This window comes from Nannospalax galili, unplaced genomic scaffold (assembly GCF_000622305.1).
Source record: "Nannospalax galili isolate Female #2095 unplaced genomic scaffold, S.galili_v1.0 scaffold571, whole genome shotgun sequence".
Taxonomy (NCBI): Eukaryota; Metazoa; Chordata; class Mammalia; order Rodentia; family Spalacidae; genus Nannospalax; species Nannospalax galili.
The window spans coordinates 1,470,809-1,494,526 of NW_008330297.1; the positions used below are offsets into that span (position 1 = coordinate 1,470,809).

At 41.7% G+C, this 23,718-nt stretch overlaps 1 protein-coding gene across 1 annotated transcript; it reads left to right on the forward strand.

Moving 5' to 3' along the window:
* Positions 1-593: 593 nt before the first annotated feature.
* Positions 594-22,446, forward strand: Etnppl (ethanolamine-phosphate phospho-lyase). Its single transcript, XM_008843545.3, has 13 exons — positions 594-784; positions 3,112-3,230; positions 3,394-3,553; positions 6,605-6,679; positions 11,312-11,402; positions 12,241-12,357; positions 14,504-14,586; positions 15,160-15,385; positions 16,969-17,123; positions 18,337-18,426; positions 18,700-18,830; positions 20,621-20,691; positions 22,175-22,446. The coding sequence occupies exons 1-13, from the start codon at positions 729-731 to the stop codon at positions 22,307-22,309; spliced, it is 1,509 nt and encodes a 502-aa protein (XP_008841767.1). The 5' UTR covers positions 594-728; the 3' UTR covers positions 22,310-22,446.
* Positions 22,447-23,718: the final 1,272 nt, after the last annotated feature.

Genomic DNA, 23,718 nt, shown 5'->3' on the forward strand with positions numbered 1-23,718 from the left:
TAAAAATAAAAACAGGAATGAGTTCCAAGTCCTTTGCCAGGGAGACAGGAAATCTTGGAGTAAAGAATAACCTGGCTTTTCCTTGCACCCCACTCAGGTTGTTTTGAACATTAAAGCAGAAAAGCCACTGGAATGTGTTAGAAATTAGACACTTAGTTATTAAAAGGAGATTTCTGTAACATCTTATGTATCAACTGAGACACGGCGGAGTCCCAGTTACTTATCGTGGGGGCATATGGTTACTTGTGTGCCGTAAACGGTAGATTTGATATGTTATATGAAATTAAACACACTAAAGAAACGAGAAAGTGGGAAGGAGAGAATTCACAGACGGGAGGAAGCAAGGTAGAGACCAAGCGAAATTAAGGAAATAAAAGATAAAATGTAAAAAAAATAAAAATAAGTTTAAAAATGTAAAAAGATAAAAGGAATCGCAAAGATGGAGAGCGGCGTGGACTTCGGCAAGGAAGAGCCAGAGCCAGTCCGACTGGGGGCGGGGGCGGCTGGCCCTGACTTGCACCCGGGGAGGAGGGGAGCGGGAGGGAGGGACCTGGCGGAGGGCTGCTGCAGGCAACACTTAAAAGAGGGCCGACCTTCGCTGGCTGCTGCCACCGGTGACCTCCGGCGCCCAGGGCCAGGCACCTCGGGAAGGAGTAGGGGAGGAAGAGCTAGGCTTCGGAGGCAGTCCCAGGCTCCCGAGGGAGGCGCACCGGCAAGGGGCGACCACCATGTGTGAGCTGTACAGCAAGCAGGACACCCTGGCTCTGAGGGGGAAGCACATCGGGTAGGGGCTCTGGAACCGCAGCGGCGCACAGCGCAAACCGGCGGGGCGGGGGAGGACTCCGGGCGCGCACCTGAAGCTGGGGAGGGGGGGCGCTCTGCAGCTCTGGGACGGGGGGTAGCGGATGCTGGACCGAGGGCAGCGAACGGTCCGCGACAGCAAAGGGAGGGAGATGGGGAACGCACCGCCACCGCTACGCCAGCAACACGCTGGACGCCTGAGAACCCTGAAATGATAGTGGCTGAGAAAACAAATTCTGACAACTCTTGGTTAAAGTGAACTTTTTCCTATATGCTTGGAGAGGCGACAAAGCATTGAAGTACCTGTAGAAAAGGCTGAATCGCCTATCAGAAAAGCGGGGACTTCGGCTTGCAGATGCCCTTTTCCTCACCTTGGCCTCCCACGCCGTGCCCTCGTGCCGATTTTTAAAAGCTGTGCTCCCCCTTGCTTTTTGTTTTGCCCGCGTTGTAAATGCTTGATATGTAAGTCCAAGTATACAAGACTGGCCTGAACTCTGGTCCCAGCGGGGTGTCATGCTACCTGTGTCACCTCCGCGCAATCACATAAGTAGTGCTGTAGGCGCAAATGAGAATTAGTTCGTTAATGTTTTGTGTCTGGATTTGTAAAAGATGGAAAGACGAGATGGTTGTGGCTGTTAATGATCCCTAACACTGTAGAGGCCACTGTCTACAAAATGCAGAAGCAGGTGCAACCAACCAGTGCGGAGATCAGGGAACACAGGAGCCAACCGGTGTGCTCCCGCAGAAATGCTGGACAAGTTCGCATAGACAACTCCAACTTCCATCCGAAGTGTCCTAGATGGTTTAGGAGACTAGTAAGACCTCTCTCACTCCACAGTGCAGTCATAATGGCTGAACTCCTCCCCAATTCACTGCCACTTTTTCTAATTATTTATTCCACATAATTAGATTCCAAAAAGAAATTTTGTGAAAGGAGGAATGTAAATATAGATTAACTAGATAAAGGAGAATTTTACAAGTCTGGTGGCCAAGGCAGAGCTATGTTTAAAAGGCAAGGAACAGTCTCCAGCTTGCAGTTCACGTTCATAGCAAGGTTTTCTGAGACTCTTGCAGGTACAAACTAACTCTTGTGATTAACCAACAAGGCATTCTCTTTACAATTTTATGTGTTTGTTTATTTGTTTAAGTTGGGTGTGGTGATGCATGCCTTTAATTCCAGCCCTCAGGAGATGGCTATCTGTGAGATTGAGGCCAGCCTGGTCCAAAAAAAAAGTTTTTGTTTTTGTTTTTTTTCAATTTTTAGCTTATGCTTAAAAACTATATCAATGAGGAGATGGGGTGAAGCTCTCTGGTGGACTGTCTGCCTAACATACACAATCTGAGGATCCAATCCCTAGCGCTGCAGAGAAAACCTACATCAACATACACCATGACCTTAAGGCACTTTAAATGTTGAGGTTAATTACTATTCATAATAAAAAATATTTTCTAAATAGTTGTATATCACCTTAATAAATAAGTACTTCAAAATCTCCACAAAAGACCTCTAATATATGCAGTTTTTTTATCTGTGCAAAATCACCAAAATGAAAGCATAGTGTCAGTTTTAGGCCTTAAATGCCCTTTAGGAACCTGTGATATTTCTATGTTGCTAAGGTTTATGCCATACACATTCATGGAAATAACCAAGAATACTGATGCCTTCTTATTCTGCTTATAAGAATATACCAGAATAATTTAATTTTGGGTTTGGGTTTTTTGAGACAGGGTCTCGCTGTAGCCCTGGTTAGCCTGGAACTCATTATGTAGACCAAGCTGGCCTTGATCCCACAGCAATCTGAGATAATATTTATTAAAATACGTAGTAGTTTTTAGAAACAAAACTTTGGTTAAATTTTTTCTGGTAGAATAAAATTTGCCAAAGGAAAATTAGTTATCAGCAAGCTGATCCATGTGCCTCTAAACAGGGCTATCAAGCTGTGATATGAAGGATGGATTAAGGTAAAGGGTTTGCTTTTTTTTTTTTTTTTTTTTGGTCTTTTTGAGACAGGGTCTCCCTGTAGCCCCAGCTGTCCTGGAACTCACTATGTAGACCAGGCTGGCCTTGAGCTCACAGAGATCCACCTGCCTTTGCCTCCCAAGTGCTGGGATTAAAGGCATGTGCCATCACACCCGGCTTGTGTGTATAGGGTTCTAAGCTAATGTGAAATGAAAAAATAATGCTGTCACTCAGGGTGCTTTCCCTTGTCCTTATGTAATTGTAATTTTCCATTGATGATGACCTCTGTGGAGAAGGAAAAACACTAGCTCGTCCTTCCAGACCAAAGCATTTCCTTTGACTGTTTCTAGGCCCTCATGCAAAGTTTTCTTTGCTGCCGATCCCATCAAAATAATGCGAGCCCAGAGGCAATACATGTTTGACGAGGAAGGCGAACGGTACCTGGACTGCATCAACAACGTGGCGCATGGTAAGCATCCTGCCTGGAGGGAGTGAAGCCCTAGGGATTTCGGTGACTGCCGCAGAATGTCAGAGAAGGGAGCTCAACCCTTCTCTCCTGCCTAAGAATTCCCGTCCTCCCAAGGTCTTGGAATTGTAATTCATTCCTTGGCCTTGTGTCTCCTAAATTTTAGTGGGACACTGTCACCCAGAAGTGGTCCAAGCTGCCCTGAAGCAGATGGAACTGCTAAATACAAATTCTCGCTTCCTCCACGACAACATCGTTGAGTATGCCAAGCGCCTTTCAGCCACTCTGCCGGGGAAGCTCTCCGTTTGCTACTTCACTAATTCTGGGTATGTGTTCCGATTTCCGGTCTCCTTACATCCCCTTATCTCTGCGCTCTTACACATGCTTTTCCCTTGATTCCTGATGGGGCATAAATGTCTGGAAATGTCTCATTAAGAGCTCATTGTTCTGGTTCCTTTACTTTATTTCAAGACTCTGAGCTTAATGAATCCAATGATGTCACCTTGTCAGACAGTAAAGCCTCTAACAAAAGCAATAGGCTCACATAGTCCTTTCCATGCCTAAATGATGGATTTCAACTAAGAAATGACCCTACTAAGCAAGCTGTAACTTTCATAAGATTTTTTTCTGGGGAGGGGTGTTCTTTTTGAGACAGGGTCTCCCTGTAGCCCCAGCTGGCCTGGAACTCACTATGTAGACCAGGTTAGCCTTGAACTCACAGAACTCTGCTTGTGTCTGCCTCCCCAGTGCTGGGACTAAAGGTGTATGCCACCATGCCTGACTCTTTCATAAGATTTTTGACTGATGGGGCTGGAGAGATGGCTCAGTGGTTAAGAACACTGGTTGTTCTTGCAGAAGACCCGGGTTGGAATGCCAGCACCCACGTGGCAGCTAACAACTGTCTGTAACTCTAGTCCCAGAGGATCTGACAGCCTCTTCTGACCTCTGTGGGCATTGCACAACACAGGTGCACTTACCTACACACAGGCAATACATGCATACACATAAAATTAAAAATTATTTTTTTTTAATTTAAAAAAAAGATTTTTTTATTTGGTCTTTTTGAGACAGGGTCTCCCTGTAGCCCCAGCTGTCCCGGAACTCACTATGTAGACCAGGCTGGCCTTGAACTCACAGAGACCTGCCTGCCTCTGCCTCCCGAGTGCTGGGATTAAAGGTGTGCACCACCACGATTTTTGACCAATTTGTTTTCTTACCAAAATTTAACATATTTCCCCAAAACAAACATAAGGAAAGGAGATTCAAGTGAAGATACATTCTGACTTTTTTTAATGTGTATTTTTTATTTGATTTTTTTGCATTTCACACAAAATATTTTAATCTTTATATTCCCTCCCACATCCATACCCCCCATAGTCCTCTCATGCATTCTGTCATCTATGTTAAGGTGGAGTTTGTGTACCAGATGTCCCTCAAGGTGAGTTCATCCACCCTCCAGAGTCTAGTCAGCCTATCTAGAGTCTCTCCCTTAAAGGTCAACTATCCCTCACCCAGCAGTAATCAGCTCTCAATAGTTCTTCAGCTAAGGTGGGGCCTGCTGCCCATTTCCCCAGTTCTGTGCTGTGTTTTTGTCTGAGTTGGCATGGGTCTTGTGCATGCTGACACCATTGCTGTAAGTTCATATGAGCAAGGTCCCAGAGGTGTGGAAGACTCTTGTTTCCTTATGATCACACACCAACATTCTAACTTTTAAATTCTGTAAATTCAAATGTTCATATATCCATTCTGTGGGTGACTATTCAGATATCAAAAGCGTGTTTTTGTAAATGCATGCCAAATGGCACGTGTGACTTGAAATGCAATGTTAAGTTGTGCAAAACCGTACACACAGCAGAAACTCCTGGGTTTTTTTTATAATTATTGCTTTTTTAATATTTTATTTATTATTATTATTTTTATGTGTATGAGTGTTATGTCTACATGTAGGTAAGTGCACCCATGTCGTGCAATGCCTGAGGAGGACAGAAGAGGCTGCCAGATCCCCTGGAACTGGAGTTACAGACAGTTGTTAGCTGCCATGTGGGTGCTGGAGTGCTGTATTAAAATTAATGTTTAGAAACTCTATAAGCCTGCTTACACACTTTTCTGTGATTTGCTTTTCCACGAGGTTTTTTTTGGGGGGGGGTGTTTTTTTGTTTTTTTGAGACAGGGTCTCCCTGTAGCTCCAGCTGGTCTGGAACTTGCCAGGCCAGTAGACCTCAAATTCTCTGAGAACTGCCTGCCTCTGCCTCCCAAGTGCTGGGATCAAAGGTGTGTGCCACCATGCCTGGCTGCATGAGTATTTTAAAGTCAAATTTATAAGCAGAGTATCCTTATTTTGGCTTTGTAAAGAATTGAGAAGCTGGGCATGGTGGTGCCCACACCCCCTTTTAATCCTAGCACTTGGGAGACAGAGGAAAGCGAATCTTTTTGAGAATTTGAGGCCAGCCTGGTCTACACAGAGAATCCAGACCAACTGTGGCTGCAGGGAGACCCTGTCTCAAAAAGACCAAAAAAAAAAATCTTCTGTGTTATTATAAAGCATTCTTGCCTTTTATAAATGAAATATAATATTTAACTTTTATTTCTAGAGAATTCTAAATTGTTGAAGGGGAGTTCAAACAACTACTGTCCTTAGAGACTATGTAGCAGAGCCTAGCTAGTGCAAAAATAAATAAACAAATAAACAAATAAATAAACAAATAAATAAATAAATAAAAACAGTCTTGAAGTCATACAGGCTTCCATCTAACTCCTGGTTATGCCTCCTAGTCACTGTAAATCTTGTTCTGGTGGCTTACCCTGTCTAAGGCTGTTTTCTCATCTGCAGAAAGGATAAATTGCCCTGCAGTTATTATGAGAATAAACAGAAGCCAATTGTCAGCAGATAGCAAACATCCCAGAAGTGATTATTTCCTTCCTCTGTTTGGGTAGTATATTTAGGCCCTCTGAATCAGATAGAAAAGATACGATCTTCATCCTACAAGTAAAGAAACTAACTAATCAAATATTGAGCCAATGCAACATAATTTGGCAGCCAGGCTAGAGAGCCTTCCATTCCTCTTCTTGAGCTAGTGCTTGCTACAAGCTTCTTAATATCCTTAAAGCTGGTTACCCACTCACGTGGCTGAACGTGGCTGAAGTGGGTGATTTTTTCAGGTTTCTTCTGTGTGTCTCATTCCTTACTGAAAAAGCCTGGGACACATGTACTGAGGATGAAATCAGAGCACAGGATGATAGAGATGGAAGGGAAGAAAGAGGCCCTCATTCTGCCTTATGCGCTTCTGAATAAAAGTCATTGTACAACTTTTGCAACTAACATTTTGAGATTTAAAAAGAGATCGCCACATTGTCCCCTCTCTGTGTTATCTCAATAGGTCTGAAGCCAACGACTTAGCTTTACGCCTCGCTCGACAGTTCCGAGGCCACCAGGATGTCATCACTCTTGACCAGTAAGTCTTAGAGATGAGATTTCTAAGCAAGAAGCTCCTTCAGAGACAAAACTGTACTAATCTATAGAGGATGTATCTATACTAATGCATAGACGGGTTTGGAGGAGGGCAGATAGGTACACGAAATTATGTATTAAGGCGTCGAGCTTAAACCTGGAGGCTAATGGGGGAGACGTTCCTGGATGCCTTGGCAGCTGTAACCTCATGCGCCTGCAATGAATCTGGGTGAATGTTTTATGCATTAATTATGCATTGTGCCTACTATTACATCTATGTAAGGCAATCTTTTCCAAAATAAAAAATAGCTCAGTATGGTGGTGAGTGCCTTTACTCCCAGTCCTTGGGAGGCAGAGGCAGGCAATCTCTGTGGGATCAAGGCCAGCCTGGTCCACCTAGTGACTTCCAGCTGGACTGGGACTAGGGAGATTCTGCTGAAAAGAAAAATAAAATATCATTGATTCCTTTAAAATTCAAGCATTTGCTTCAATATTGTGATTATCCACTCTAATTAATTCTAAAGATAGCAATCTACAGAAAATTTAAAAGGTAATAGCCATGTACAATTTAGCACTTTTTCAAAATTATCAGTTCGTGGTAATTAATGGTTATATCTAATCTTGTTTAATCTTTTCTCCCAAACATAAATTTGATCATTTTAAACAAGAAATGTGGTATCTAGCTTTACTAAGATTTTTTTTTCCTTTGAATTATTTTGTCTGCCCTGTATTCCCATAAACCAAAGACTTGAAAGGTGAGCCTGGCCTCAGGTAAACTCCTCTTTTCTATCGCTGCTTCATTTTTACCACAAAAATTTTTTTTTATGTTATGTGTATGCATGTATTGCCTGCATGTAGGCAAGTGCACCCATGTCATGCAGTGCCCGTGGAGGACAGAAGAGGCTGTCGGATCCCCTGGGATTGAAGTTACCACAAATTTATGGGTTTAAATAATACAAGCTTATTAGCTTACATTTCTGCATGTCAGAAATCTGAAATAACTCTTGCTGAGGTCAATCAAGGTTGTCGATAGGCCTGTGCTCCTCCCAGAGGCCCTGAGGAGGTCCCTCTGTCTGCATGTCATAGCTTGTAGTTCCGTCCTTCATCTTCAAAGTCAGCCATGATCTTGCCCAGCCTCTGCTTCTACCCTCACACCTTCCTCTCTGCCTCTCACTCCCCTGCCTGTTGATGTCACTCCATTGGAGCCACACAGACAATCCAGGAGAGCTTCTGCTCTCGTGGTCCCCAATCTGCTCGAACCTGAAAAGTCACCATATTCTTAGGTTCTGAATGTAAGAAGATGGACATATCTGGGGCTGTTTTTCTCATTTATTCTCATCTTCCATCCCTACAGACAATAATGTGTATAATGTATGTATTTATGTTACTTTAAACTTTATTAGCATACATTAATTATACAGAATAATGGGTTTCATTATGACATTTTCATACATGTACATCATGTGTGTATATATATCAGTTCTTCCTCTTCCTGACTAGTCCCCCTCTCCTTTCATGTTCTTTCACTTTTAAATATCATGTAATCTGTGCATTATCTTCTGTGCATCTGTCTTATTAAAATGACTCTAGGTCTCTTTCTGTTTTCATCTTTCTGCCTCAACACAGTTTCAAGAATTCTTTGTGGATATATTTTCTGTGCTTCTAATGACTGTCAACAGCCCTGTATCTGTTTTACACTACAGCACATCTCACATCAGACTGGATGCATTTCAAGCACCCATCGCTGATGTGGGGAATGGCTGCCATATGGAACATCACGAAATTCTCACTAATGTGCAGCATTCCCCAGCGATGGGTACTGACTGCGTCTATTCTCAGCCACCACAAGCCTTGTTCCGTACGCATGTCTTCACAGAGCATTCTGTGAATACGTTAGAGATGAATTCCAGAAACAAGATTGCTAAGAAATAGGCATATTAAAATCCTGCTAATTGGACTGAATCTGCCACATTTGTCTCCAAAGTGATTGCAACACCAAGCACAGGAATGGTCACATTTTCCATAACCTCACCCACACTTAATATTAACCAGCTTTCTACTTTTTTCTAATTGTTCCTCTACTTGTCTCTAAATGTCATATGTTTCTAAGATGCTAAGGGAGAATATATCTTTATGTTGCTTTAACTTGCATTTGATCTACATTATGAGTTTGAGAATTGCATATGAACTTTATGATTTAAGATTATCTTTTCATATTTTTTACCCATTTTTATGTGGATTCCCACCCTCACTGATTTGTAGTTGCCTGTATAATGTGGATCAGAGGACCTCAATTTGGAATCATCTGCAGAGACATTTGTATAATGATAGTGCTCACACCCTACCCCAAACCAATCAAAGAGGGTCTCTAGAGGTGAAATCCAAGCATTAGGCCTTAATATCTTGTTGTTTCAGACATTTTAAATACCTTTTCAATCAATCATCAGCCCTTACTCAAATAAATAGCTTCCCACTCATGCTTATGCAAGCAACACTAATTCAATGCAGTGGGACACACACACACACACACACACACACACACACACACACACACACAACATGAGTGTAGAAGTGGGACTTGGGGGAAGAAGTGACTTGGTGGCCAGGGGAGGAGGGTGAGAGAGGACAATGGGGGAACAAAATTAAAGTACATCACATGTGTGAAATTGTGACACGATAACTAAATCAAATAGATTTTATTTGAGATAAGGTCTCGCTGTTATCCCTGACTGGCCTGGAACTCACTATGTAGACCAGGCTAGCCTCAAGCTCACAGAGTTTCCCAAGTGCTGGGATTAAGGTCATGCACCATCACACCAGCAGATTAAATAGATTCAAAAAGCAAAAGGCTAGCACACGAGGCATGAAATGGAAAGGAGGTTAGGGGCTCTGTATGGAAAAGCAAGGGGAAGCGGCCCGGGCGAGGGGGACAAAAGAAGCAGGGGACAGCCAATAAAGACCAAATATGTTTGAAGTGTCACAATAATACCATGTATGTTCATTTAAAATATAAAGGCTTAAAAAAGACTTTTAATTTTGATTAAATGAAAAGATAAAATGTTCACCTTGTTATTTGAATTTTCTATATTCTTAAAACTTTTTTACATTTCTTTTTTCATTGACTAATCGATTGGTTGTGTGTGTACACACAAGCAACACAGCACAACTTGTAGGAAGTTGGTTCTTTCCTTCCACCATGGGGTTCCTGGGGTCAAACTTAGGTTGTCAGACTTGGCAGCAAGCACCTTTCCCCTCAGAGCCATCTACAGGACTGAGTTATCCTACATTCATTAAAAACCTCTCTCCCCAAGACCACAAAGATGTTCTGTGTTTCCTTCCTTCCTGTGATTATTCCTTACATTGAGTCTACCTGGAGCCCACTTCATCACTGTTCATGTGTAGATGTGTCCAAGCTCACCAGTCCAGTTACCTCTAAACTCTTAGCTTAGTTCCATATTCTTTTCATACTCAGACTGTAGTGTCTGTGACAGTGCTAGTTCTTTCTTTTTCTTTTCATGGGCCCTTCAGAATTTCTTCTACATCTGCCAATTACCTTTCTGGGTAAGAAACAGAAAGGGGAACATCATAGCCACTTGTATGTTAGATGAGAGAAAAGAATTTTTACTCTTTTATTTTTATTTAGTGTGTATGAGTGTATTGCTTGCATGTAGGTAGGTACATTCATGTAGTGAAATGCCCTCCGAGGACAGAAGAGGGTGTCAGATCCTCTGGAACTGGAGTTATGGATGGTTGTTAGCCACCCTGTGGGGGCTAAGAATCGAACCCAGGTCCTCTGCAAGAGCAGTCAGTGCTCTTAACCACTGAGTCATCTCTCCAGCCCCGAGAGAAAAGAATTTTATAGTCGCTCAATCATATCTCAGTCGAATCCAAACAGTGCTTTGACATAAAATGTTTTCCAGATTTACTAACCAGCTGTGGTGGTATATGCCTGTAATCCCAGCTAAGGTGTAAGGATCACTTGAGGCCAGGAATTCAAAGCCAGACTTGATCACTATATAAGGCCTGTTTTTTAAAAATCTAGGGACTGGCAGGATGGCTCAGAAAGCAAAGGCACTTGCTGTCTAACCCTGAAAACCTGAGTTTGATCCCCAGAACCCACATGATAGAAAGAGAGAACCAACTCCTGTAAGATGTCCTCTGACATCCACACATGTATATATAACACACACAGACACACAGACAGATGCACACACACACACACGCACACAAATAAATGGAATGAATAAAAATCATAATATAGCTGTCAAATACATTGCCTATGAAGTTCTGCATGAAGATAAAGAAAATATTTTTTCACATTTAGAGACTCTAACTTGGTAATATAATCCACATAAATAATGTTTACTTCCCCTACTATAATAAAAAGCAATTGCCTATGAGAACACATGTACTTATTGCATGCATACTTATTGCGTGTATACTGTGTACTTATTGCATGTATAAGGGGAAATGGACAAAGTCAGTGTCCAGTCTTGCCATTTACACAGGCAAATCTGGCACCAACATTGAGCACCCCTGGATGTATGGTAATGGGTGATGTCTAGCAGCAGTTCTCAAATGGTAGGAAAACAAACATCCTTGGAGCCCTTTAGGTCACTGTTCTTTCTCATTTCAGTGCTTACCATGGCCACCTGTCATCTTTAATTGAGATCAGTCCATATAAATTTCGGAAGGGCAAAGATGTCAAGAAAGAATTTGTACATGTGGTAAATATCCTAGACTCCTGTAATCAGAATGTTATTCTAGAATAATGCTGATTGGTGATCCAGCCCAATACTTTCAGCAAAATGAAACCAAGAGAAAGAAACAGATTTACAGCAGTGATGCAGCTTGCTGAGCTCACAGGGCTGTACTGGTGGAGTATGGCTTGAAGTGAGCACCCAGTAGGAGACTTAGCATAGAGGCAGAATTGGTAGGTCGTCATTAACAGATACTATTTCATTTTTGTGTTGCTTGATCATCAATTATGCTTCCTACTGCTAGAACTAACCCAAGATTCAGAGCTAAATTGTATGACTGTTATAATAATAATGTAACTTGTCATGTATTTCATCAAATAAAGAAGCCAGCCAGGCTACCAAAGCAGGGAAATTCATTTCATACGCTTAACGTTAACTAAGGATCAGTAGACTCTCTAACAAGTCATCCCTGCCTCTTAGGAGTAAGTGCTAAGGTGCTGTGGTTTCCTGAATGACTGTATTTGTGATATCATTGAGAATGTTAATTTTACAGTCATTAATATAGTCTCCACTCACTGGCATTTTTATATAATGCAATTGCATTTGTTGAACTGAGTTTGCTTTTTATGTAAGTAGGGATAAAGTCCTGACTTATAAGGGTGCTGGATTCATAATTTTTCACAATTCAAAGATGTCAGTTTGTCACAGCATTCAGAAATACAAAGGAAAGAGAGGAAAAGTACCTATCGGCTCTTGAGTCAGCAGGACAACCTTGAAACACACCCTTCTGGGGAAATCAGTGCTCTTTTGATTTTTAAGTTTGTCAAGAGGCAAATAATGAGACTGACTCATCTGATGTTTTTAGGCACCAACTCCAGATACTTACAGAGGAAAATACAGAGAAAACCATGAAGACCCAGCTAAAGCTTACGCAGACGAAGTGAAGAAAATTATAGAAGAAGCTCATGACAGTGGAAGGAAGGTTGGCATTTGGGGAAACACTTTTAACGTCTTTTATTAAAAAGTTAAAATTGTTGCAGTCTTCTACCAAGAAGAAGAAGGATTAAATCTAAATTTCCTTTCTGTCTTTTGCTGGTTATATTTTCACTTGACTCATATTTCAAAAACCGCGTTATCATAGTCATGCCTCGAACTGTTGACTTTCCAGAACGGGTGGCTTAATTCTGACCTCTTGGGTACTGTGAAGGGCCTGGTCCAGAATTAGGCAAGACAATCGCTCAGGGTCAGATTCTGCCAAGGGAGAGAGGAGCTCAGGGGAAGAGAAGAGGCCCAGCGGCCCCAGTCTCAGAACCAGTACAAGCGTTCAGCCTCAAGGGAACCACAGTGCTTCCCTGAGCAGTGGACCTCCTGCAGCCACAGAAGCCCAGGCTCCGCTTCTCACTAAGGCAGGAAAATGGCCTTCCGGCCAGGGCCTGAACTTCCCAGACAGAACCAGAGTTCTTGAGAGCAGGAAAAGGGAGTTTTATGAATTTAGGGCTGAGCACTTGGGATTTGAAAACCTATCAGGGGGCTTATTCCTGGAGGAAACTAATTCTCCCTCCCTCAGCAGCCATTGATTGCCTGAGGTCGCAAAATTGAGAGGGAGTGGGGGATGGGGGTACGTGGGAAGAATTGGGTGGGGGAGAGGGAGAAGTGGAGATGACGGAAATACAGTACTCATGTGACATTCTCATCAAAAGAATTAATGAACAGTGTTTTGAGGGAGGTCATGTTTTCAGTCTTTCCCCTACCGTGTTCGGAGTCACTGTGGGACAGGTCTACAGCTCCATCTATGATGCAGCTTCGTAGCCGCCTCCTGTCGTTACCTCTTTACGCAGATGCTAAATATGGTTTCAGAAAATTTTTACATTAACAAGATCATATGGACTCTTTGCTGCTAAAAGAGGGCCAGAATGAATCCTTTTTTACAATGTTAGCATTCAGTAGTTTGGGGGTTGATATCACAGTGTTATCAATGCTGAAAGTTATGAGCAAATATAGGGTGTGTGTTTCTAAATGTTAGTTGTGCTTCCAAAGTCATGGAAGGTTAGGGCATAAGTCTCCAGAGTCCAACAGCCATGTTTTATAGCTAAGATACTTTAAGGGCAGGATCTGAGCCAGGTTAAGGCAACAGGTAAGGAGTCTGAACTCAAACTCTGGTTCTTTTCTTGTAGTCTCTTGAAACTTCTCCCCTTTCAGTGTTAGCCATTTTGTTCTCCCTTGGCCTCTGACAGGCTTCCTCCTTGGTCTTTACTGAGACGCCTAACTTGAGGTAAGCCTGGCTCAAGGGAAGACCTAGAAATATAGAAAAGTAACTATCCTGCATAGGCATAGGCTCCCCTCCAACTTCCCCGGTTCTAATTCAGCCTGAAGTAGTCCCATTTTACCAACCTAGATAATTTTTAGAGATTCATATTACAGACATCAAAACATCACTCCAGCTTAGTTCATCCTAACCAAATCATTGCACTTTACTTAGAAAGAAAGTCATCCTCTCCTGGCTTCCATTTCTCATGGTAACTTTATTGGTATCCTAGAACTTTATTTAGATCAACTTCTCTTCTGGCACAGACATATTTTATTTTTCATCAAAAGGTTTATTTAGCACTTACAATGGACCTATTCCTAATCACTTTGAAAATAATCTGCTCTGGCGGCTGGAGAGATGGTTCGGTGGTTAAGAGCACTTACTGCTCTTGCAGAGGAATTTTCAGTTCATAGCACCCATGTCTGGTGGATCACAACCACCTGTAACTCCAGCTCCAAAGGATCCAATGCCTCTGCCCTCCTCAGGAACCTGCATGCACATGCACATACCACACACAGACACACACGTGTGAATAATTAAAAATAAAAATAAATTTGCCAGGCAAGGTAGCACATGCCTTTAATCTCAGCACTCGGGAGGCAGAGGCAGGCAGATCTCTGTGAGATCAAGGGCAGCCTGGTCTACATAGTGAGTTCCAGGCCAGCTATGGCTACAGGGAGACCCTGTCTCAAAAAGACCAAATAAATAAACAAATAAATAAATAAATCTTTAAAAAAAATAACCTTCTCTATAAGAAATTCTCTTTTTAGGACGTAAGAGAGGAACCTAATGGACTTTGACCCCATCTTCTCTTGTATAGATTGCTGCCTTTATTGCTGAATCCATGCAGAGTTGTGGTGGACAAATAATTCCTCCAGCAGGCTACTTCCAGAAAGTGGCTGAGTATGTACTTGGCTTGGGCAAACTTGGTCAAGCTGAGGGCACTGTGACAAGTCTGTCAGGTCATTCCAATTGCTGAAGTACTTCCAGACTAGCTGGTAAAAGCTGCTCCTGAGCGCCTGCCACCTCAGGGCTCTAGGATGTCCCCCTGAGCTTTCCCAAGATCCAGAAGTAAAGGGCTTCCTATGGTTGTATGGTCTGGCAGAGTAACCTCCAGCTCCTGCCTAGCATCCTGTCTCATTAGCGGGTACTTACACCTCACCAAATAGTAAACACGTGACAATTAACGCTCCTAAGAGCCACTGGTCCAGTTCTTTCTCTTTCCACTTGAAGTTGTATTTTCAATATAGCTTACTTTAAGAAACATACATCCAAACAGAATAGGGCAAATTTCTTCTAGAAATCACATGATCACATTGTAAAGTCTCTATGGGGTTTTGAGTAGTAGAATGTTATTAACACAAATTAAGGCTTCAGGTTAACACTTCTTTCTTCAATAAACTGCACCTTCTTGGGTAGATCTGGGAATACTTGGTAATCTGAGGGCATCAAAACATATCTATCTTTGCTTTTCAGATACGTTCGCAGAGCAGGGGGAGTGTTTATAGCTGATGAAGTTCAGGTAGGCTTTGGCCGAGTCGGGAAATATTTCTGGAGCTTCCAGATGCATGGAGAAGATTTCATTCCAGACATTGTCACCATGGGAAAACCGATGGGCAATGGCCATCCAATTGCATGTGTGGTAACAACCAAAGAAATTGCAGAAGCCTTCAACAGCTCTGGGATGGAGTATTTCAATACAGTAAATTGTTTTAATATTTTAAAAATAAGTTTTATTGATAGTTTTCTGTTTTTTTATTGAATTTTTGAAAATTTCATACAATATATATTTGATTACATTTAGATCCCCTCCTTTATCTGCATTCCCCGTTGTCCCTCATCCCCATGTCCTTTGGTGTGGATCCACCCACTGGAACCTGATTAATCTACCAAGACGAAAATCCTTAAAAGAGACTGACTCTTCTCCCGTCAGTTTACAACAGTTCCTTGGGTAGGATTGGGGTTTCCTACCCACCTTCCCTTGTCTTTGACTGGGATTTTATCAGGCTTGAGCGTACATGGTACTTGTGTCACCATTACTGTGAGTTCACATGAGTAACTTCCCAGCTGTTGGGGGAACTCTTATTTCTTTGTGGTCATCCACCCCCTCTGGCTCTTACAGTCTTTACAGCACCTCTTCGGTTTGTCTATACAGTAAATTTTGGTTCACAGCTATAATTCTAGGAGGGAAAATTAATGCATATTCTTGGAATTTTTGCCAATATAGTAAAGAAAAAGGCTTCATGCTGCCAGTAAACCACTCCAATGCTCTACCCAGATTTTGATCAAACCATATTTTATTCTATTTGGTATAAAGCTCCTAGTGTATTTTTCTTCTTATATGAGACTTACAATGAGATGTCCTATAGGAATCTCAGTAGACTTCATAATATTAGATGGCTATCCTCCTCAACTTTGGAAGTTATATTTTCAATAATGGATAATGTGATCTTCTTCATTTTGTATCATATTGAAATTCCTCAAACACTTTTCAAGTATTTAGATGCTTCAGTACCATACATGTTATTTAACTCTCATAAGCAATACTAAATTTTTGTCTTGTTTTATTTCTTTGGCTTTGTTCCCAAAAGTAATAAGCTTTAGGCTTAGAAAAATTACTGTTGCTTCTTCAGTACACATAGCAGTACTTTCTACAGCTGACATAGGATTCAAAGCTCAGGATATGACTTTTTCAGAGAAAATCATTGCTTAGCTGTTCTTAATCGGTTCTTTGAGCACAGCAATTCTTGCAGAACTATACTCTGGACTATTTAATTCACAATATAATGTCTTTGGTTGTTTGGATGAACCAGTAAATCCCCAATAGTCTCTCATACCAGTTATGCAGCCTGGAGAACACAACTGGGATGAATTTCCACTAAATCCCGATGAGTAGCCTCATTCCACGTTCTAAATCTAAAAAGTTCTTATCACAAGAAAAAAAAATCTGTTAAAATTAGCCAGGGGTGGTAGCACACACCTTAAATCCTATCACTCAAGAGGCAATGGCAGGCAGATCTCTGTGAGTTCAAGGCCAGCCTGGTCTACCTAGCAAGCTCCAGGCCAGCTGAGGCCACAGGAAGACCCTGTCTCAAAAAGACAAAAAAAAATTATATTTGTACATCTACATTAAACTTTTGTCTTAAATTATCTAGTCAGAGCACTGGTGCTCTGAAGGCATCAAAATATATTTTTGATCTTTAGATATATGTATTGGTGCCAAATTTCTCAGGAATGAAGCAATACCATTAATTCAGTTGTTATTTCTCTAATTTTTGCCTGCAGTATGGAGGAAATCCAGTGTCTTGTGCTGTTGGTTTGGCTGTACTAGATATAATTGAAAATGAAAACCTTCAAGAAAATGCTGTGAGAGTGGGCCATTATCTAACTGAACTACTGAATGAGCAGAAGGCTAAGCATTCTTTGATAGGAGATATCAGGTGAGCTGACATAGTGTCATCTGCTCATTCATTTCTCCGTAATAAAATAGTTTATGTTTTCCCTCATAAATTTGAAATAAAGAATATGAAACTAAATCTAGGAACCACTGAGAAACAGAGAAAGCAAAAGTCACTCGATGTAGTGCTCAGCGGTCACTGCGGACATTTATGTGCACTCGATGCAGTGCTCGGCGATCACCGCAGACATTGGTGTGCACTCGATGCAGAGTTCGGCGATCACTGCAGACATTTGTGTGCACCTTTCCTCCCTTTTGTACATTTTCTTTTCTGTAAACCTAGGATGATTTTAGAACCCAAGGTATAAAAAGAAGGAAGGTAAAGTAACTCTAAATGATCTGTAGATATTATTGTAGATTGATTTAGATCTCTAAAGCTGAGTATTATTTCATAAGTATTTACAATCATGAATATCCTGAAAAATTAAATGGCATTAAATGTTGTTTGGGAAGCTGAGGAGACAGTTCAGTGGGAAAAGTGTTTGCTGTGTAAGTGCAAGGACCTGAATCTGATCCCCAGAACCCACAGATCAAAGTGCTGTGGTGGCAGTCACTTGTGATTCTGTACCGAGTAGGCAGAGACAAGCGAACAGCTAGGGCTGAGAGCAGCCTAGCCTAATCAGCAAGCTCCAGGCCAGTGAGAGACCCTGTCTTGAAATAAGGTGAATGGAAAAATAAATAATAAATAAATAAATAAATAAATAGGTGGCTGGCACCCAAGTATAAACACCAAGGCCTGCCTTCATGTACACATATGTGCACACATTCCCTACATACACATGTTTACATGAACGGAAGCACACTTTTTTTTTTGAAGCAGGGTCTCCCTGTAGCCACGGCTGTCCTGGAACTCACTATGTAGACCAGGCTGGCCTTGAATTCACAGAGATCCGCCTGCCTCTGCCTCCCAAGTGCTGGGACTACAGGCTTGCACCACCACGCCCGGCTAGAAGCACACTTTTTTAAAGCATTATTCTCTTAAATTAAGGGGGGAAAATATAATAACAAAACCTGTTTCAAAAACTAGAAACAACCACGACCCTGGATTGGTGTCTTGAGTTCAGATCAGCACTGCTGTACATGAAGGATACTACATTCTGCTTCAAGTTTGACTCCCTTTGGTGGCAAGAGTGCCACTTTGTGATGCCACAGGGCTCATAGAGTGTACATGGACTTTTCTTTTTCCTATTCCTCAGGGGTGCTGGCCTTTTTATTGGAATTGACTTGGTGAAAGACCATGAGAAAAGAACACCAGCTACGGCCGAAGCCCAGCACATCATCTACAAGTAAATTTGTCTCCGCATCCCACTGGTATCTTGGCCCACTTGTCCATCCGCATCCTGTCAGTATCTTGGCCCACTAGTAGGTCTGCAGCCCGTTGGCATCTTGGCTCACTTGAACACTTGTTCTACTTCTCATCTTTCTAAACAGGGAAGCTTGAGGCTCCTGCAGTTTATAAACGCAGGCTTCTGGATTGCAGGATACTGGAGTGCACTGTGTGCACACAGCCATTCATCTGTTGTTTCTATGTGCTCACTTGTATTTCCTGCACTGATTAGGATGAAAGAGAAACGAGTGCTTCTCAGTGCTGATGGCCCACACAGGAATGTGCTGAAAATAAAACCACCCATGTGCTTCACAGAAGAAGATGCCAAGTTCATGGTGAACCAGCTTGATAGCATTCTAACAGGTTGGTTCATAGATTGTAAAGATGTCCCTTCCTTCTCCCCCAAACTCCCCGACACCCTTCCCTGGTCTCTTGTTCTCCGTGGACCTGAAGCAGGGAAGAAATAAGTGGATACCTTTCCACACAGAACTAGAAAAAGCTGAGAAACAACTACTTGGACTCTTAGTTAAATTGAAATTTTTAGTTTATATTCACACACTCCAAATATGTTTTTACCAAACTAGCACATTGATGTTTTGTTTGCATGGTTGGTTAATTGATTGATTTGTGGAGAAGGTTGTTTTTTTTGGTTTTGAGACAAGATCTTGCTATGTAGCCCAGGCTGGCCTTGCATTCGCACTCCTGCCTCCGCTTCCTGAGTGCTGGGATTACAGGTGTGCAGCATCATGCCCATTTTACCCTGTTTTGTTCTAATTATTTCTTTTTACTGTAGAGAATAAGTAGGATTTTTAAAGCTATCACCAAGTCTGCTCTGTGCTGTGTACCACTAACACTGTATGTAGCATTTCAACATTGGACCATTAAGATCCTGAATCAGCCTATTGTGGTGGTATACACCTATAAGCCTAGCATTCTGGTGACTGAGGCAAGAGGCCAGCCTGGGCTACATAGCAGACCCTGACTCAAACAAATACCAGACTGAACCAAAACAAAACCAAAGAAAGAGAAAAGGTCATCTGAAACATTTTTAATAAAAATGGAATAAAACACAATAATAAAATTATAAGGTAGAGATTAATATTTTAAACCATATGTTGACTCATTTGACCTTGAATTCTTTCTCTTTATTGTCAATAATATTTCAAATATTTATTGAAGTACTTTGACATATTTCTATTTTTTTGAGGACTTTTATTTATCATTCAAAATTATGGCCTATCATGATTTCATTTCTGTTCACCGCTGGGTTAATCACCGCTGGGTTAATCTAGCTTTCTGTTATGAACACAAACTGGATTAGAAAGCAAATGAGCACTGTAAAACTGTTAAAACCATGGCACTATGGAGATGCTAGTTCACTTCTATACAGTTCAGTTTTATTCTTTTCATATGTGCCATACAATATATAAATATCTATATTCAACTTCTCGAAGCTGGAAAGATGGTTCAGTAGTTAAGAGAAGAGCATCAACTCTCTTCCAGAGAATCCAGGTTTGGCTCCCAGCACCCACATAACATAACTCCAGGGGATCCAATGCAGGCATTGGCATTTGCAGGCACTGTATGTACATGGTGCACCCACACACCTGCAGGCAAAACACTCATACACATAAAGTAAATACATAACCTTCTCTGCTCAGTTTACAACTATTGGGGCAACTTATGCAAAGCCACAAACCAGCACATCATAGATAATTCAAATTTGGAAACTTGAACACCAACCTATTGCTCACCACAGAATCTTTCTCCTTGATCTTTGAGACTATCTTCACACTCAAAACTCAAACCTGTCAAACCTCCTCAAAAGTCTTTGTGTGCCCTGATATCAGGGCATCAGGTGCAAGGGTGTAGTGTGCAGCGACCTGTTACCAAGTCTGAGCCAACTCAAAACAGAGCATTATTACTAATGGCCCAGAAGAATTTCCTTTGAATAAGTGAGCCAGGCACAGGTAAGAGAGACCCAGTGCCACAAGCAAATTAGTGATGATATACTACAATAAAAATGTAAATGAGCAGTTCTAATAGTAACATTTATTAAACACATTACATTGCTTCTCTGTTCCTCATTAAGGATATTTCTAGACAATAATTTTTAATTCTGTTATTCTATCTTCTCTCTAATTCCTTCTTAGATTTAGTTTTAGAAGTCACGAAAGCCAGAAACAAAAGTATCATCTCTGAGGATGCACCATGCAGAATAAAGGTAGGAGCTGGCTAGTTTATATTGAGGGGAAAGTTGAGAGTATTGGAAATTATTTTTTAATGTATGGTGACCATTAACACAAACTAGGTTGGCTAATTCTTTTTTTAAATATTTTATTTATTATTTTTATTTTATGTGTATGAGTGTTATACCTGCATGTAAGAAGTACACCCGTGTCATGCAACCCCCGCGGAGGAGAGAAGAGGCCATCGGATCCCCTGGAACTGGAGTTAAGGACAGTTGTTAGCTGCCATGTGGGTGCTGGGATTCAAACCCGGGTCTTCTGCAAGAACAGTCAGCATTCTTAACCACTGAGCCATCGCTCCAGCCCCCTAGGTTGGCTAATTCTTGCAATTCTGAGTGAATAACCAGATTTCCAGAGCCAATGGCATAGCATTTGAGGGAAATAGACAAAGAACCATTGTTACAAGTTTTTTTAATTGAATTTTTGCAATTTTCACACACTATAGTTTGGTGGTATTTAGATGCCCTCCTTTATCCACACCTCCCCTCACTGCCCCCGCCCAATTTAATGTACTCTCTTGTATTAAAAAAATGGGACCTATAGAGTCTGATTTGTGTCCCCAAATGTCCTTCAGGCTTATGCCCATAAAAAATAAATGGTCTCCCGCTTCTGGTTTGCAAAGAAAGCCTTGAGATATGAAGAGAGAATAACAAAGGCATCAGCTGTCTGTGTTCTCAGAAGGTGGCCCAACAGCCCCTCTGGTTCCCACACCACTCTTTACCTTCCACAGGCGCATTAGCACTGTAGTTTTGAAACATCAGAAATTGGTTCTGAGATGAGTTAAAGTGGAAGTTTCAACAGCAGCCAGGGCTTGGGAATCAGCTGCACTGAGTGGCCTACTTTCTGCATTTGATGCGCTTCCAGCAGAGGACTTTTCCTGTCTCTTCCTGAGCTGTCCATGGTGTGAGAAAGCACACCCTGGGCCTGGAAACAGAAAAGCAAAACCTTGAGAGGCTTGTTGCATAATTTGTTATTTGTTTATAGCTTAGATGGTAAGAGAACACTCAGTGCCTAGACCCTGCCTGTTTGCCCAGCACAGTCAGCAAAGTCCTTTTCATGATTGAAAAAAAAAGTGAGGTGTTTGAATGAGAGCAAATGATTTCTAACAAGACGCCCTCTGTCTCTTCACACAACACAATCCAGTCATAGGAACCCATTATTATCTAAATGCAAGAATAATTTATCAAATCTAGGTCAGAATCACAGCTGCAAAATGGATTCACCCTGCACTGACAAGGATCTTGCAAAACAAAAGCTCACCACAGGGACTCTCACACTGAAGTTAGCAAAGTTATTACAAATGCATAAAATTTTGACCTGGAGCCTAAGAATTGATGTTGATATCACTTTTCAAATGCCTGGTGTTTTCTTGGGGAAGGGGTCTGTTAAATGAGACCTAAAGAAGTTGGTGGGCACAGAGGTGGACATCCACTGGAGTTCTGTGGTCCTGTCTTGTAGATGCCTAGGGAAACACATGAGGAATTGCCCAGCAACAGCACCATGGAGTCTACAGAAAACCACAGCAGAAAGAGAAATGGCATGTGCCCAGACAAGCCTGCACTGCTCAGTAAAAGACTCAAGACTGAAAGATGAGCATTACGAAGCAAGATGAACGCCCAGGGATGCGCAGGATGAGCGAATAGGTCTTCAGAGCCTCTAGGTATAGAAGTTTCCACTGGCTTAGATGTGTACATGAAAACTGATACTAATAAAGTGATAAAATATGTCAACATTAGTAGTTCAGCTTCTTGCTTTATAATGCCTTACTTGAGGTTTCTGAAGTTAATATGTTCTACTTTCAAATGAAAAATTAAGTTTGAAGTTTTACTTCTCACATTGTAATGCTACATAATTATTAGTATATAAAATATATTCATGGATATTAATAAAAGATGATCTAAATAGAAGTATTTACTAGAAAAGTGTTCACTCTTCTTTTGCAGTTGCAGTTTGGGTTGTAGTAAAAACAAAGTCATTCCAAAACATCATACAAAACGTATATTAAAAGTGAAAGAATAGGGACTGCAGAGATGGCTCAGTGGTTAGGAACACTTGCTGCTCTTGCAGAGGGCCCAAGTTCAGTTCCCAGCATCTGTAACTCCAGTTCCAGGGGAATCCAATGCCCTCTTCTGGCCTCTGTTGGCACTGCATGCATGTGGTACACATACATACAAGCAGGAGAACATTCACACATATAAAATAAAAAGAAATCTAAAAAAAGAGAACTTTTGGGGGCTGGAGAGACAGCTCAGTGGTTAAGAACACTGGTCGTTCTTGCAGAAGACCTGGGTTCAAATCCCAGCACCCACATGGCAGCTAACAACTGTCTGTAACTCCAGTCCCAGGGGATCAGACAGCCTCTGCTGCCCTCCTCGGGCACTGCACAACACAGGTGCACTTACCTACATGCAGGCAATACACACATACACATAAAATAAAAATAATAAATAAAATTTTTTTTAAAAAGTGAAAGTATAATTGTTGGTGAGAAACTTGCTTACTTACTGCCTGGCGGGACCTGAGAGGGAAGAAGCACATACACAGGAACACTCGCATGCAGATGTTTGCAGAACAGCATCAGCGGCTGGAGCATGGCCTTCAGAGCCAGGGACTTCAACTCTGGCCACTCACAGGCCATGCCACCTTGACCGTCATGCATGCACACATCTAGCCAGACACTGAGAATGAAGTGAAAAATCCAGGGAACCAGGTCTTCCAGCTCAGTGCAGCACTACATTTGAACTGTAGCACTGACTTTCCCTTTATCTCTCCATTCATTCCTAACAGCTATTAAATTTTCTGGTTGTTTTTTTTTGTTTTTTTTTTTTAATTCCACAAAGGAGGGATGGTAACTTTTCTGATAACTTAAAGGGGGGTTGAGAGGAAAACTGATTGTAAAAGTCTTCTTCTGAGCTCATCATAAAAGTGCTAAGTCTTGGGGACTGGAGAGATGGCTTAGCGCTTAGGAGCACTGACTGCTCTTGCAGAGGACCTGGGTTAGG